The 15,302-nt window shown below is 45.6% G+C and overlaps 1 protein-coding gene across 2 annotated transcripts in view; it reads right to left on the reverse strand.

Moving 5' to 3' along the window:
* The window catches only part of chst11 (carbohydrate (chondroitin 4) sulfotransferase 11), a 208,478-nt gene that overhangs the window by 128,439 nt on the left and 64,737 nt on the right, over positions 1-15,302 (reverse strand). For both annotated transcript variants that reach the window (XM_060839244.1, XM_060839243.1), the window contains exon 2: positions 7,105-7,190. In XM_060839244.1, the coding sequence (XP_060695227.1) occupies positions 7,105-7,190 (86 nt within the window). The remainder of the gene's footprint in view (positions 1-7,104; positions 7,191-15,302) is intronic.

Raw genomic sequence — 15,302 nt, forward strand, 5'->3', positions numbered from 1 at the left:
AGACAGCCAGGGTATTGGCAGAATGGGGAGAATCCGCACTGGTGCTAACATGGACAGTGAGGAATATTAGATTTGCTAACATTTACTAGAGGCAATCAAGGATACAGCAAGAGTGACATTGGCTTGTTTATTGTGGATAGAGATCTGCGTGTAGAACATTTTATAGAAGAACGTGGGGACTGCAGATGCTGGAGATCAGAGTCGAGAGTGTGGTGCTGGAAAAGCACAGCAGGTCAGGCAGCATATGAGAAGCAGGAGAGTTAACATTTCGGGTATCTTATACCTCACGTTACTTCTCAGACTCAATCCACTTCTGTGCTGCTTATGGGCAAAAAATTTAGTTCAAACAATTCTTATGCAGTTAGTCTAATGCTTTCTAAAGAGCATTCCTGCAGGCACAGTGAGGAGCGTCCATTCCTCAGAGACAGTAGCCTGGGTGCAAGTTCCATCCCAGGATGGAATGACCAAGGAGGATGTATTCCTGACACAGCCATGCTGAGTAATTATTGATCTTTTAGGCTGCGGAATCCGCTGGACTGTCAGGATGGTAACTGCAATGGCACGGTCTCCACAGATTCCAAGTGCAGTTTCAGGCCATGGTCTCCACTACTGTGGTAAGCATCCCCCTCATAAAATCATAGGATCCCTGCAGTGCGGAAAGAGGCCATTCAGCCCATCGAGTCTGTGCTGACCCTCTGAAGACCATCCCACCCAGACCCAGAACACCTCACACTATCCCCATCATCCTGCATTTCCCATGGCTAATCCACCCAGGCTGCACATCCCTGGACACTACGAGGTAATTCAACATGGCCAATCCACCTGATCCTCCCACTGAGGGGCTGCTAAACACAGAGAGAGAGGGAGAGAGAGAGAGAGAGACTCCATTCCTCACACACAGTTAATGCTGGCAATGATTAAGAAGGCAGCTGCGCAAAGACCGAATTCTCGGCACGCCAGGATTTATGTTTCACACAGCCCTCTGCATCCAAACCAATCAGAAATGGGTCGAGAGTGTGGTGCTGGAAAAGCACAGCAGGTCGGGCAGCATCCGAGGAGCAGAAGATTGACATTTCGGGCATTAGCCCTTCATCAGGAAACATCGATCCTCCTGCTGCTCAGATGCTGCCTGACCTGCTGTGCTTTTCCAGCGCCACACTCTCGACTCTGATCTCCAGCACCTGCAGTCCTCACTTTCTCCCATTAGAAATGGCCCAAGGTTCAGGTTTGGCACCTTTTCTCTCGCACATTATATTCTCTGTCCCTGGCCCCTAGCCCACGTGCCCTGAGTAGCTGACAGCAACGCCAGGGTAAACTTGCCAAGTGGCAAAGTGTTTCAACACAGAGAACAGACTCCAGCTTCCGTGAATCTACCAAGTGCACATCGCAGCCTTGCTATCAAACACCAGACCCAGGAGTGCTGGCTTTCACACTGCAGACAGACCAGTGCAAAATGCAACTGCAAAACTCCACTGCAAGGCTTTGAAACTGCAGCGAGACAAAACAAGCTGTAACCTCATGTAACCTTTCGAACACTGCAGTATGTTTCATTCAGGAAGATTAAAAGAAAAGTCTTCGTCACTGATAAGACTATAGGAATCATTTTGCAGAACAACAGACTGGAATTGACATTCCAAACACGACGTTGTAGCAAAGTTCTGACAAACTTACAGAAATGCTGAAGGCTTGTTCCAATTAAAAGTCCTGACACCAACCTAACAGCAACTTGAATGGTATGTGGCTAGCACTTGGAATGTAAGCTGCTGCTGTTCAGTACAATGCACAGTGCCTGAACAGCACCTTCCAATGAACACCATATTGTTAGACCATCCATTTAAATCGCCACCCACACTATTGCCCATCATTACTAACGCTCGTATTTACATTTTTAATTGTGCAAAAGCACTTGGCAACCCACAAGTATGGAAAAGGAAATGTAGCCATAAAAACCTTGAGCTATTTCTGATACTGAAGTGAAGAAGATACTTTTAGAAGCAAATTGCTCACAATGATGTAAAACTGATAATGAGTCAGACCCTCGTTCTACATCTTCCTAATGTCTCATTCCCATTGAGGAGAAAGTGAGGACTGCAGATGCTGGAGATCAGAGTTGAGAGTACAGTGCCGGAAAAGCACAGCATCAGGAACTTATGAAGGGCTCCTGCCCGAAACATCAATTCTCCTGCTGCTCGGATGATGACTGACCTACTGTACTTTTCCAGCACCACGCTCTTGACTCATTCCCATTGGGAGATGAGGAAAAGGCTACTTATTGTGTGTGTGTGTGTGTGTGTGTGTGTGTGTGTGTGTGTGTGTGTGTGTGTGTGTGTGTGTGTGTGTGTGTAAGAGTGTGTGTATGTGTGTGTGTGTGAGAGAGAGTGTATGTGCGTGTTTGTGCGTGAGAGTGTGTGTGTGTGAATATGTGGGTCTGCATGTGTATGTGAGTGTGTGTGTGAATATGTGTGTATCCGTGTGTGTGTGACAGAGAGAGAGAGAGTGTGCGTTTGTGTGTGTGTGTGAGAGAGAGAGAGAGAGAGAGCGTGTGCGCGCGTGTGTGTGAGAGAGAGAGAGAGAGAGAGTGTGTGTGTGTGTGTGTGCGCCTGTATCTGTGTGTATGTGAACATTTCCCTCTTGTGGCACTTGATTCCCCTTTAGCCCTCTCCGTGAAGTCCCAGAACATGGTGAAATAATCCTGCCCAAAAAGAAGATCATTTAGACAACGGGCAACAATGTGAAACAATATCCAATTGGTCGCCTCTTATAAAGTTGCCATTGTCTTCCCAGACCATATGGCTGTACTCTCATTAGAGAGAGATGAATGGTGATGGTTTTAAAACTGAGGGTCACCACACATCAGGGGTGAGGAGAGGTTGAGAAGGAGACTCCTTCATGGGAACATCAGGTGGTGTGGGAATCGAACCCATGCTGTTGGCGATTGCAAACCAGCCATCCAGCTACCTGCAACTCCCCCCACCCTCTGTGAATTAATGAATGAATGATTTACTCTATTACAGTATCTCATGTTGCAAAGATTTACTTTCATGTTTCATTCAGAAGTTTTCCTGATGATCAGATTGTACAGAAGATATCCAGCTTTGGGCAAACAAGTGACTAAATAACACCTGCACCACCATAAGTGCCAAACAACGATCATCTCCAACAAGAATCCAAACATCAACCCTTGACATTCAATGACATTAATGTCACTGAATTCTCATAGCCTCAGAGTGAAGGGACGACCCTTTAGAACAGAGATGAGGAAGAATTTCTTCATCAGTGGGTGGCTAACCTGTGGAACTCATTGCTGCAGAAGGCTGTGGAGGCATTGAGTGTATTTAAGATAGAGAACGACAGGTTCTTGATTAGTAAGGGGATCAAGGGTTAGAGGAAAGCAAGAGAATAGGACTGAGAAGCATATGAGCCATGGCCAAATGGTAAAACAGACTTTATGGGCTGAATGGCCTAATTCTGCTCTTATATCTTATGGTCTTATCTTGGGTGATACCATTAACCAGGAACTGAACTGGACTAGCCAAGCAAAAACAGTGGCTACAAGAGCATGGCTGAGTATCCTGTAGCGAATAACTAATTTCCTGATTCCACAAAGCCCATCCACCAGTCAGTGGTCTGATGGAATGCTCCCACTTACATGGATGAGTGCAGTTCTGACACTCTTGCACAGTGCAATGAGGAACAGTCAAGAGAGTCTTCTACTGTATTTGGTGATTGGATGGGAGCAGTTCTGGACACAGGGATATGGTTTGATGCTGGATTACAATTGGAGTTGAAGCAAGCAATACAGGCAAACACAGCCATTTATATTGTGGTATAAGGACACATTCTCTCAATGACATGGTCTTGCTCCTAATGCTTGCTACATTTCTGCCAATTGCACCACTTCCATATTGGCTTCATCCCATCTTCATTAAAACTCAAACAGACGTGAATTCAGTATTTGCCTAATCAATGGTCACACCATGACACCAACATATAACCACGTCCACCATCTCTAGGGGTGGCACAGTGGCTAGGTAGTTAGCACTGCTACCTCACAGCACCAGGGCCCCAGGTTCGATTCCAGCCTCGGTGACTGGCTGTGTGGAGTTTGCACGTTGTCTGTGTGGATTTCCTCCGGGTGCTCTAGTTTCCTCCCACAATCCAAAGATGGGCAGGTCAGGTGAATCGGCAGTGCTAAATTGCCCGTAGGGTCAGGGGCATTAGTCAGAGGGAGATAGGTCAGGATGGGTTACTCTTCGGAGGGTCAGTGTGGACTGGTTTGGCCGAAGGGTTGTTTTCAAACTGTAGGGAATCTAATCTAATAAGGGCAGCAGATACATGGGGGGGTGGCATCATTACCTGTAAGCTCCCCTCCAAGTCATACCTTCCTGAATTGAATTTTTTCACAGTCAAACTCCACAGCCATGTGGGTCTACCTACGCCCCAGGGACAGCATTGGTTCAAGAAGGAGTTTATCACCAGCTCCTGGGTGATGAAGTGGATGGGCAATAAATGCTGGCCTTACCAGTGATGCTCATATCTCATAAAGTGGTAAATTTTAACACTAATACAGTCAAGGTCTTGCGCATGTAATTCTACCAAGTGTGTGCATACTTCCTGTAACAATTGCCTTCTCAGGCTTTCCCTGCCAACGATGAGCAATGCCATGGAAGATATACCATCTGTGCAGTAAAGGCTCCATATTGTACTGATGGTTCTGTTAACAGGTAACTTTATCATTCTCTCATAACCTTTCATACAGTAATTACAGCAAGTGCTAAAAGCCAAGTGTATAATATATCAGCAAAAAAAAAAGGAAGTGCATCATGTTATCTTTTCCGGTGAGACTCTGATTAGATTACTGACTGAACTGGTTGCTGATAAATGCAGCAGGATGTGGTAAGGCTAATCGAGGAAATAACGAGTTCCTCATCTTTAAAGTAGTGAAAAATGGTACAAGACTTTCCCGGTCATTTTAAGATGATGTGATATGTCTAAATATACCTTACATCATGTGTGTTCTACCCAAAGTCAGAACCTCTTGTCAGCCGATGCCATTTCTCCAGCCAGTTTTTTGGCAATGATGGATTATCACTGCCTCCCACTCTTGGGGCAATGTGAGTAGACAGGGCTCAAGGCAACCTGAGATTTTGATTTGATTTATTACAGTCACATATACTGAGTTGCAGTGAAAAGTATTGTCTTCCACGCTGTACAGGGATCAGGGTAACAGAGCAGAGTGCAGGATACAGAGCTACTGCAGCTGAGAAGGTGCAGAGAGAGATCAACATTAACATTAATGGCACGGTGGCTCAGTGATTAGCCCTGCTGCCTCACAGCACCAGGGTCCCAGGTTCGATTCACCTTGGGCGACTGTCTGTGTGGAGTCTGTACATTCTCCCCGTGTCTGCGTGGGTTCCCTCTGGGTGCTCCGATTTCCTCCCAAAGTTCAAAGATGCGCAGATTAGGTGAATTGGCCATGCTAAATTGCCCACAGTGTTAGGTACATTAGTCAGAGAGAAATGGGTCTGGGTGGGTTACTCTTCAGAAGTTCGGTGTGGACTGGTTGGGCCAAAGGGCCTGTTTCCACATTGTAGGGAATCTAATCTAATTAAAAAGGTCTATTCAAAAATCTGGTAACAGTAGGAAAGCTGCTCTTAAATTTGAGCTCAGACAGGAACTAAACCCATGCTATTGGTATTACTCTGAACAATAGGTCAGTCAGGGTAACTGAACCAACTAGCTCCCTCTTCAAATGTCCAGGAAGTGTTTGATGGGGACAGTGTGGAGTGAGTTAGACTTTGCCCTGTTCCTGGGCATGTTTGATGGGGATAGTGTGGAGTGAGCTATACTCTGTATCTAATCCCATTCTATCCCGGTGCTGGAAGTGTTTAATGAGACAGTGCAGAGAGAGTTTTACCCTGTATCTTACCCTGTTCTATTCCTGCCCTTGGAGTGTTTGATGTGGACAGTATGGAGTAAGCTATACTCTGTTTCTACCACGTGCTGTCCCTGTCCTGCGAATGTTTGACTGGGACAGTATGAAGGGAACTTTACACTGTGTCTAGCTCTGTGTTATCCCTCTCATGGAAGTGTTTAATGAGACTGTGAAAGGGGTATTTTAGTTTCTGTTTGACATGATAGAGGTAGCTTTACTTTCAGTTTAAAAGTAGACAGTGTTACTATGTATCTGAAGCCACGCTGTATATGTCCCAGGAGTGTTTGATGGGGACAGTGTAGAGCGAGCTTTTCTTAGTGTAAGACAGAAGTGTGCAATAAGCAGTCAAACAGTGCAAGCTGTACTCCAACAAGATAACTAATAATTAGCAAGTCTCATTGTAGGTGTTGTGAATTTTGTCTATTAAAGGGATTTGCAATCCAATCTACGCTCACAAGGACAATGCATCTTTTGTGTATCAGTCAGATGCTGTTTCTTTTCTTGGTCATTTTTCAAGTTTTCAAGTTTGCAGTCAGTTTCAAAGTCCTTTCTCTTTACCTCGTGAAAGCTCTCTGACAGCAAAGTGCCCATTGGCCCCGGAATGATTCAAAACCTAACACCTAACAGTGAGGCAAACAAGTGTGAGCTTGTGTGTTGAAAAGGTTTACTGTGTTGCTTAAATCATATTACCAAAGCAAGCATTCCCTTCGATAAAACAGCTCTTGGGTCTCTGTAGGGCATTAATCAGGGGAGATCAGTCAGACTTTCAGATTGAGATAACAAAATAATCTCACACCCTGCTGAGCTACATCAATGTTCATTGCAAATTTCAGATTTTGCATGGCACAGTGTAACAAACCAACACAAACACTGCAGTGATCAAGAGCTGCCTGCTTTCCTCAATTTGTGAAACTCCCTCCATGTGGATTCATTAGAGAACAAACATTTACAACAGAAGGAAATCAATCCTGATTCCATCATCCTCAAATTCCACCTCCCCCCCAGGATCCACAGCATAATCCCAGGAGCTAGATCAAAGCAGTCAGAGCCTGGTCTTTTCCGGCACTTTGCCACCTTCCCCCCGAGGCCTTCCTCAATGGACAGGAGGTTACAGCTGGCACATGCTGTTGGAGTGAATTGCACACACACGCAGTTCAGGGGGTACTCACCTGGGTTGGGTTCTGGAGCTCTTGCAACGGAGTCCGCGATCCTTTCCTGCAGCAGATGTTCACCCCGAATGGGGCCCGCCGTATCCCTGCAACACGAGAGGGAACACAAGGAAGTCTCAGTCAAGTGGTCTACCAAATTGGCTCCAGTCATATGCCTGAGGCAGGGTTGGGGGGTTGTGAATAATGTCAGCATCACTGCACTGCCACAGCCAGTTTATTGATCTGAAATCCTAGTTATGGAATCCAAATTCAATCTGTAAACCTGAAATCGTCTCAGCAATGGCAGCCATGAAAGAATCAACAACTGTTGCAAAATCCCAGCTGATACACTCATGCCCTTTAAAGAGGAAACTATGCCATCCTTACCCAGTGCAGTTTATATGCACACAGCAATGTGGTTGATCTTAAATGACCTCTGAAATGGCCTAGAAAGCCCCTCAATTCGAGGGCAATTAAGGATGGAGAGCCAATGTTGGTCTTGCCAGTTACACCTACATTCCCAGCAAGAATAAAGAAAAAGGAACCAATAGCTTCTAGCCCATCGCTTGAAACTTCAGCACAAATTCTAGATTGGTTTGTCAGTGCAGTACTGAGGGAGTGCTACACTGGTGGGGGGTGCTGTCTGTCAGTGCAGGACTAAGAGAGTGTTGCATTGTGGAGGGTGCTGTCTGTTAGTGCAGTACTGACATTGGTGGGGGGTGCTGTCTGTTAGTGCAGTACTGAGAGAATGCTGCATTGGTGGGGGGTGCTGTTTGTCAGTGCAGTACTGAGAGAGTGCTGCATCGGTGGAGGGTGCAGTCTGTCAGTGCGGTACTGAAAGAGTGCTAACTGGTGGAGGGTGCTGTCTGTCAGTGCAGTACTGAGGGAGTGCTACACTGGTGGTGGGGGGGGATGCTGTCTGTCAGTGCAGTACTGAGAGAGTGCTGCATTGGTGGAGGATGCTGTCTGTCAGTGCAGTACCGAAGGAGTGCTACACTGGTGGGGGGTGCTGTCTGTCAGTGCAGGACTGAGGGAGTGCTGCATTGGCGGAGGGTGCTGTTTGTTAGTGCAGTACTGAGGGAGTGCTGCATTGGTGGAGGGTGCTGTTTGTTACTGCAGTACTGAGAGAGTGCTGCATTGGTGGAGGGTGCTGTCTGTCAGTGCAGTACCGAGGGAGTGCTACACTGATGGGGGGTGCTGTCTGTCAGTGCAGTATGGAGGGAGTGCTACACTGGTGGAGGGTGCTGTCTGTCAGTGCAATACTGAGAGAGTGCTGCACTGGTGGGGGGTGCTGTCCGTCAGTGCAGTACTGAGAGAGTGCTGCACTGGTAAGGGTGCTGTCTGTCAGTGCAGTACTGAGAGAGTGCTGCACTGGTAGGGTGTGCTGTCTGTCAGTGCAGTACTGAGAGAGTGCTGCATTGGTAGGAGGTGCTGTCTGTCAGTGCAGTACTGAGAGAGTGCTGTACTGGTAAGGGTGCTGTCTGTCAGTACAGTACTGAGGGAGTGCTGCACTGGTAGGGTGTGCTGTCTGTCAGTGCAGTACTGAGAGAGTGCTGCATTGGTAGGAGGTGCTGTCTGTCAGTGCAAAACTGAGGGTGTGCTGCACTGGTAGGGGTGCTGCCTGTGGGATGAGACATTAAACCATGGCCTTCTGTACCTGCTGGGGATGGTGGAATTTTGAAGACTAGCAGGGGTGCTCTCTAGGTGCAATGGCTCATAATTATCCTTCCATTCACATTACAAAACCAGCAATTAGGCTGTTATCTTATTGATGCTTATGGGATCTTGATGTGAAGAGAATTGGCTGCCATGTTGCCTGCATCCCCACAACAACCACTGTTAGAAGTACATCACTGACTGTACAGTGTTTTGGGGCATTTAAAAGTGTTTTGTAGAAATGCCAGTCTTCTTCCTTTGATACAATTACTGAAAAATATCAGCATATCTTTACAGTACTGCAAGAGGGAGCATTACCAGCTTTCATAGGGTAGGCAGTGGCCTCAGGTGCCGCTAGATTCTAATGTGAGATGCTGTCAGCAAATAAACCCAGATTTTCTAGGTGATCCTTAGTCTGGCACATGTTGAGGGCCATCTTGTGTCTCCCTCAGACTTCATGGAGATCATCTTCTCTCTTTAAGATATTTTTAATCAACGTGTTCCGACACGATACATCTCAGGAAGAGTTGGGACTTGAACCCAGGCCTTCAGGCGCAGGGATAAGGACACTAATACAGTGCGAGGAGAAAGTGAGGTCTGCAGATGCTGGAGATCAGAGCTGAAAATGTGTTGCTGGAAAAGCGCAGCAGGTCAGGCAGCATCCAAGGAACAGGAGATTCGATGTTTCGGGCATAAGTTCTTCTTCAGGAATGAGGAACGTGTGTCCAGCAGGCTAAGATAAAAGGTAGGGAGGAGGGACTTGGGGGTTCCTGACCTCTCCGCCCCCACCTCACTCTGGCCTATCACCCTCACCTTGACCTCCTTCCACCTATCGCATCTCCAACGCCCCTCCCCCAAGTCCCTCCTCCCTACCTTTTATCTTAGCCTGCTGGACACACTTTCCTCATTCCTGAAGAAGGGCTTATGCCCGAAACGTCGAATCTCCTGTTCCTTGGATGCTGCCTGACCTGCTGCGCTTTCCCACTAGTACAGTGCCTCATCTTTCCAGCACACTGAATCATGAAGCTTTCAGTGTGCTGCTCCTTCGTCAGGTGAAGGAGGGGATAGCGCTCTGAAAGCTTGTGATTTCAAATAAACCTGTTGGACTATAACCTGGTGTCATGTGACTTCTGGCTTTGTTAGGAAGGGTGTTCCAGGATTTTGACCAACAGGACATTATATACTGTCCCTGAATCAGGATGATGTGTAACACGGAGTGGAAGTTGCAGGTGCTGGTGTTCCCCATGCATCAGCTGCCCTTAGTCTTTCCCGATATTAGGAAACGATTTACTAAGGACTGTCACATTCACTCTGGGTCCGTATGGAGAGCTTGACAATCACCCGTTTCTTTCCAAATCCAGCAATATTCCAGAATGCCTCCCAACTGCGGATGTGGCAATATTGACTTTCTGTGGGATACAGAGGGGGAGCAACAATGCCAACCTGCATTTATGTAGCACCTTTAGCACAGTAAGATATCCCAGGATATTTGGCAGGGATATTAACAAAGTGAAGACGGAAGACATTCAGGTTGGTGGTACCTTGGTCAAATTGGTAGCAACTAAGAGTTCTCAAAAAAAGGAGAGAGACATAGAGAAATGGAGGGATCTAAAAAGGACATTCCAGAACTTCGGGCCATCGCAATTGAAAGCATGGCCACCAATGGTGAAGCGATTAGAATCAGTGTTGCACTGGAGCCCAGAAGTGGACGAGATTTCGGAGCAGTATTCAAGCTAGAGAGGCAAGGAGAGATTGGGCCGGGGGCTGCGCAGAGTAACTGAGGGTACATTATCATTACAACTGTTGACCTACGTCAGAAATCTAATCAAAGGCAAGAGTTAATAAGGTTGCCTTCTAGGCTGCTATCTACAAACCTTATTGATTTTGCCTTACATTGTAAAAAGGTTAACCTTTACCCTATGCCTGTTAAGAAGGGAAGTTAACATCAAATTAAAATACCAGTGGGCTGCTGAACCAGGACTGACCTTAAAGTAATGGCTAGTTACTTCAGCAAGCCTAATTAAAAGACAAGCCAATGTATACTGATGTTTAATCAGTTGATAACAAGCAAGGAAAATGTTAATTCAGCAAAAGATAAGTATCTAAATAAGGAGGCATCATTGGTCATGGAAACAGGAAATTGGTACAAAATGATTCTAAATCAAAGACAAGCTTACCATAAAGCATTCCACTTTCTGGAATAGTAATTATGTATAACTAGAGTGAAACTACCAATGAGATAATAAAACAAAGTATTACCAACTTACAGAAAAACGCATCAATTAAAAATAATTAACAAAATCCTGAACATTCACTTTAAGAGGGACACATTAATTAACTTCATATCATTTGTAATTCAGAATGGTGGAGATTGTCACATGAAACAGAAAAAGCATTAAAAATTGGAAGGTGGTTCGGATTTAGCCTGATTCACCCTTCATACACCAGCACCGTCAGCAGGTTGTAATATCTACAAGACTGGAGCAACCCTTTAAGCCTCCTTCAGTAGCACCTTCCAAACCCATGACTGCAATCTAAAATGGCCAGGGAGCACCACCACTTACACATTCCCCTCAGAGTCACACATCATCCTGGCTTGGAATAATAGGCAGTTCCTGGATTGGGAACGGGTTCCGCTCTGGAGTGTGTTCCCGAGTCAATGTGTCGGCAAGTTGGAACATGATGCAGGACAATGTGATGCAGCTGTTTGGAAGTATAGGAAATGTTCATATGTCAGGTTTTTAAAGTTACACCCCTGTAAGGGATCCTGTTCTTAAGTACGGGTGTTTGTAAGTTGAATGTTGTTAAATCATGGACCTCTTGTAGAATTACTAAGACCATAAGGCATAGAAGCAGAAATTAGGTCATTCAGCCCATCGAGCCAGCTCCATCATTCAATCATGGCTGATAAGTTTCTCATCCCCATTCTCCCCCTTTCTCCCTGTAACCCTTGATCCCCTTGATATTCAGGAACCTGTCTATCTCCATCTTAACATATACTCAATGACCTGGCCTCCACGCAGTGAATTCCATAGATTCACCACTCTCTAGCCGAAGAAGTTTCTCCTTATCTCTGTTCTGTAAAGTCTTCCCTTTACTATAAGGTGGTGCTTTCGAATCTTTGTCTCTGCTAGCAATGGAAACATGTTCCCAACATAGAATCAAAGAGATGTACAATGCAAAAACAAGGCTTCGTCTGGAGGCTCACTGAAGATGTTACCTAGTATGGTGACGAAACATCTGAAAATGAACCTTCCAGCTCAGCCAGGAAACCTACATCCAGAACCTCAACCTGAGCTACAAACCTTTCCAAAACTTGCCAGACCCTTCCTATTCATATACCCATGCAAATGCCTTTTAAATGCTGTAATTGTACCAGCCTCCACCATTTCCTCTGCAGCTCATTCCATACAGGTACCACCCTCTACATGAAAAATATTGCCCCTTAGGTCCCTTTTATATTTTTCCCCTCTCACCCTAAACTTATGTCCTGTAGTTCTGGACTCCCCCACCCTAGGGAAAAGACCTGAAGATGTCACCTAGTAGGGTAACGAAACATCTGGAAATGAACCTTCCAGCTCAGCGAGCAAACCTACATCCAAAACTTCAACCTGAGTTACACATCTTCTCAAAACTTGAAAAAAACCTTGTCTATTTATCCTATCCATGCCCCTTATGATTTTATAAACCTCTATAAGGTCACCCCTCAGTTTTGGATGCTCCAGGGAAAATAGCCCCAGCTGGGTGACACAGTGGTTAGCACTGCTGCCTCACAGCGCCAGGAACCGGGATTCAATTCCACATCTCCTTCTGTCTATGTGGACTTGCTGTGGGTGCTCTGGTTTCCTCCCACAATCCAAAGATGTGCAGATTAGGTGAAGTGGCCATGCTAAATTGCCCATAGTGTTCAGGAATGTGTAGGTAAGGTGCATTTGTCAGGGGTAAATACAGAGGAATGGGTCTGGGTGGCTTACTCTTCGGACAATCAATGTGTTGGGCCAAAGGGCCTGTTTGCACACTGTAGGGATTCTATTCAGCCTCGCCCTATAACTCAAACCCTCTAACCCTGGCAACATCCTGGTAAATCTTTTCTGAACCCTTTCAAGTTTCACAACATCCTTCCTAAAGGAGGGTGACCAGAATTGCACGCAATATTCCAATATACTCTGTCCAGGCCATTCAGTATTCTGTATGTTTCAATTAAATCCCCCTCATCCGTCTAAACTCCATCGAGTACAGACCCTTCACTGTTGCTGGACCAAGGTCCTGGAGCTCTCTTCTTCACAGTGTGGTGTGTGAACAGCACAAAGAGGACTGCAGTGATTCACCACCACCCTCCTGAGGGCAACTAGGGACGCAGCAAAAAAAATCCAGCAAAATGCATAACCCAGGAATAAATAACAAAAGTGAAGAAATGGAGCTTGGAATTGTATTTATGTGCTGGCGTATTGCTGCATGAATCATATGATTAATAAACGCTCAGAATCTTATTGATTTGAGGAGTGTCTCACAATGGTGATAAACGTGGAAGTATTGATTTTTAACTTCAAGGGCTATGGGACAATGGCAGGGAAGTGGAGTTGAGGATGATCAGATCAGCCACAATCTCATTGAGTGTCAGAGCAGACATGATGGGCAGAATGGCCTATTTCTGTTCCTGTCACTCCTGGTCTTATGATCTAAGCCATTGCTGTATTATTTGTAACGAGATAGGAGCTAATTGTTTTGTGAATATAAATCCCAGGGTGCCACATTCACTGGCACACGGCAGTCATGTACTTAGTAACGATGAATGTCTCTCAGTCTGTCAGCCACATGGAGAACTCAGCAAGCCTTCAGCACTTTTTTATTATTGAGTATTTTTAATGTTGGGCATGCTATGTCTTCTAGCTCCCATAACACTTCACAGTGGCTGTATCAAACAAAACATGGCAGCGGTTCACATAGGAAAACGGTAGGCCGTAGGTTTGGTCAAAGACAGGATTTAAGGATTAAAGGTGCAATGAGAGGCATTGCAAGGCAGAGAGCTGTTGGGAAACTTTTGTCTGAATATTCATTTTTGAGAATGTTGTGCCATTGACTGGCCAGCATTTATTACCCATCCCCAGTTGCCCTTGAAGAGACTTTGTCAGGCCATTTCAGGGGGCAATTGAGAGTCAACCACATTGCTGTGGGTCTGCAGTCACATGTAAAAAATGAGGTCTGCAGATGCTGGAGATCACAGCTGAAAATGTGTTGCTGGTTAAAGCACAGCAGGTTAGGCAGCATCCAAGGAAAAGGAAATTCGACATATGATGAAGGGCTTATGCCCGAAACGTCGAATTTCCTGTTCCTTGGATGCTGCCTAACCTGCTGTGCTTTAACCAGCAACACATTTTCAGCTGCAGTCACATGTAGGCCAGATCTGGTGAGGATGGCAGATTTCCTTTCCTAGGAGAAAGTGAGGACTGCAGATGCTGGAAATCAGAGTCGAGATTGTGGTGCTGGAAAAGCACAGCAGGTCAGGTCAGGAATTCCTGATGAACGCTGAAACGTCGATTCTCCTGCTCCTCGGATGCTGCCTGACCTGCTGTGCTTTTCCAGCACCACACTCTCGACTCTGATTTCCATCCCTGAAGGACATTAATGAACCAAATATCAAAGTGTTTCAAATAAACTGCCATATTCCAAATCAGCCAGCACAGTTGGCATTATGAGGGGAACTAAACTGAGCAAAAGAGATCAGGGAGAGCTGCAATGATAAGATTGCTGAGCAGAGAATCACTGTATCGCTGCTGCTATCAAATCTTCACACACAGTGACTCACTAATCCTCTCAAACCTTTCCGTGCCAATGTTGCCACAAAAATCTCTGCCTGAACATGACACTTTGTTAAGAGAACCCGACAGAAGTGTGAATAAAAACATATGTTAATAAATCATAATCTTGTAACTGTGTTTTTAAAGAGTCCCATATGTCTAGATTGGCTTCTGGACCAACTGATGTTAATGCCGTCCTTGCTTGGAAGCACATGGAGTAGTTTATAAAGAAGGCTGAGGACATTAGACAGTTTGGAAAGTTCATTTGCTAAGCAGGGCTTCTTGTGCGGTGGTACTGTCACCACCTCTGACTCAGAAGGTCTGGGTTCAAATTCTAAACAAAACAAATCAAAAAACTGCAGACATTGGAAATTAGCAGAAATTTCTGGGAAAATTCAGCAGGTCTGGCAGCATCTGTGGAGAGAAAGCAGAGTTAACCTCTCGGATCCAGTGACCCTCCTTCAGAATGCTGCTCTTTAAAGCAATTTTATTATAATTAGGTTTTGAAATGGGGGGAAGGAAAGTGAAAAAAATTCAGACCCCTTTCTGTTGTTAATCACACAGAGTCAGAGATGTACAGCACAGAAACAGACCCTTTGGTCCAACTTGTCCATGCTGACCAGATATCCTAACCTAATCTTTTCCCATTTGCCCGCACTAGGCCCATATCCCTCCAAACCCTTCCTATTCATATACTCATCCAGAGGCCTTTTAAATGTTGCAATTGTACCAGCCTCCACCACTTCCTCTAGTAGCTCAGTCCAT

The sequence above is a fragment of the Hemiscyllium ocellatum genome, chromosome 19 (genome assembly GCF_020745735.1).
Source record: "Hemiscyllium ocellatum isolate sHemOce1 chromosome 19, sHemOce1.pat.X.cur, whole genome shotgun sequence".
NCBI classification, from domain to species: Eukaryota; Metazoa; Chordata; class Chondrichthyes; order Orectolobiformes; family Hemiscylliidae; genus Hemiscyllium; species Hemiscyllium ocellatum.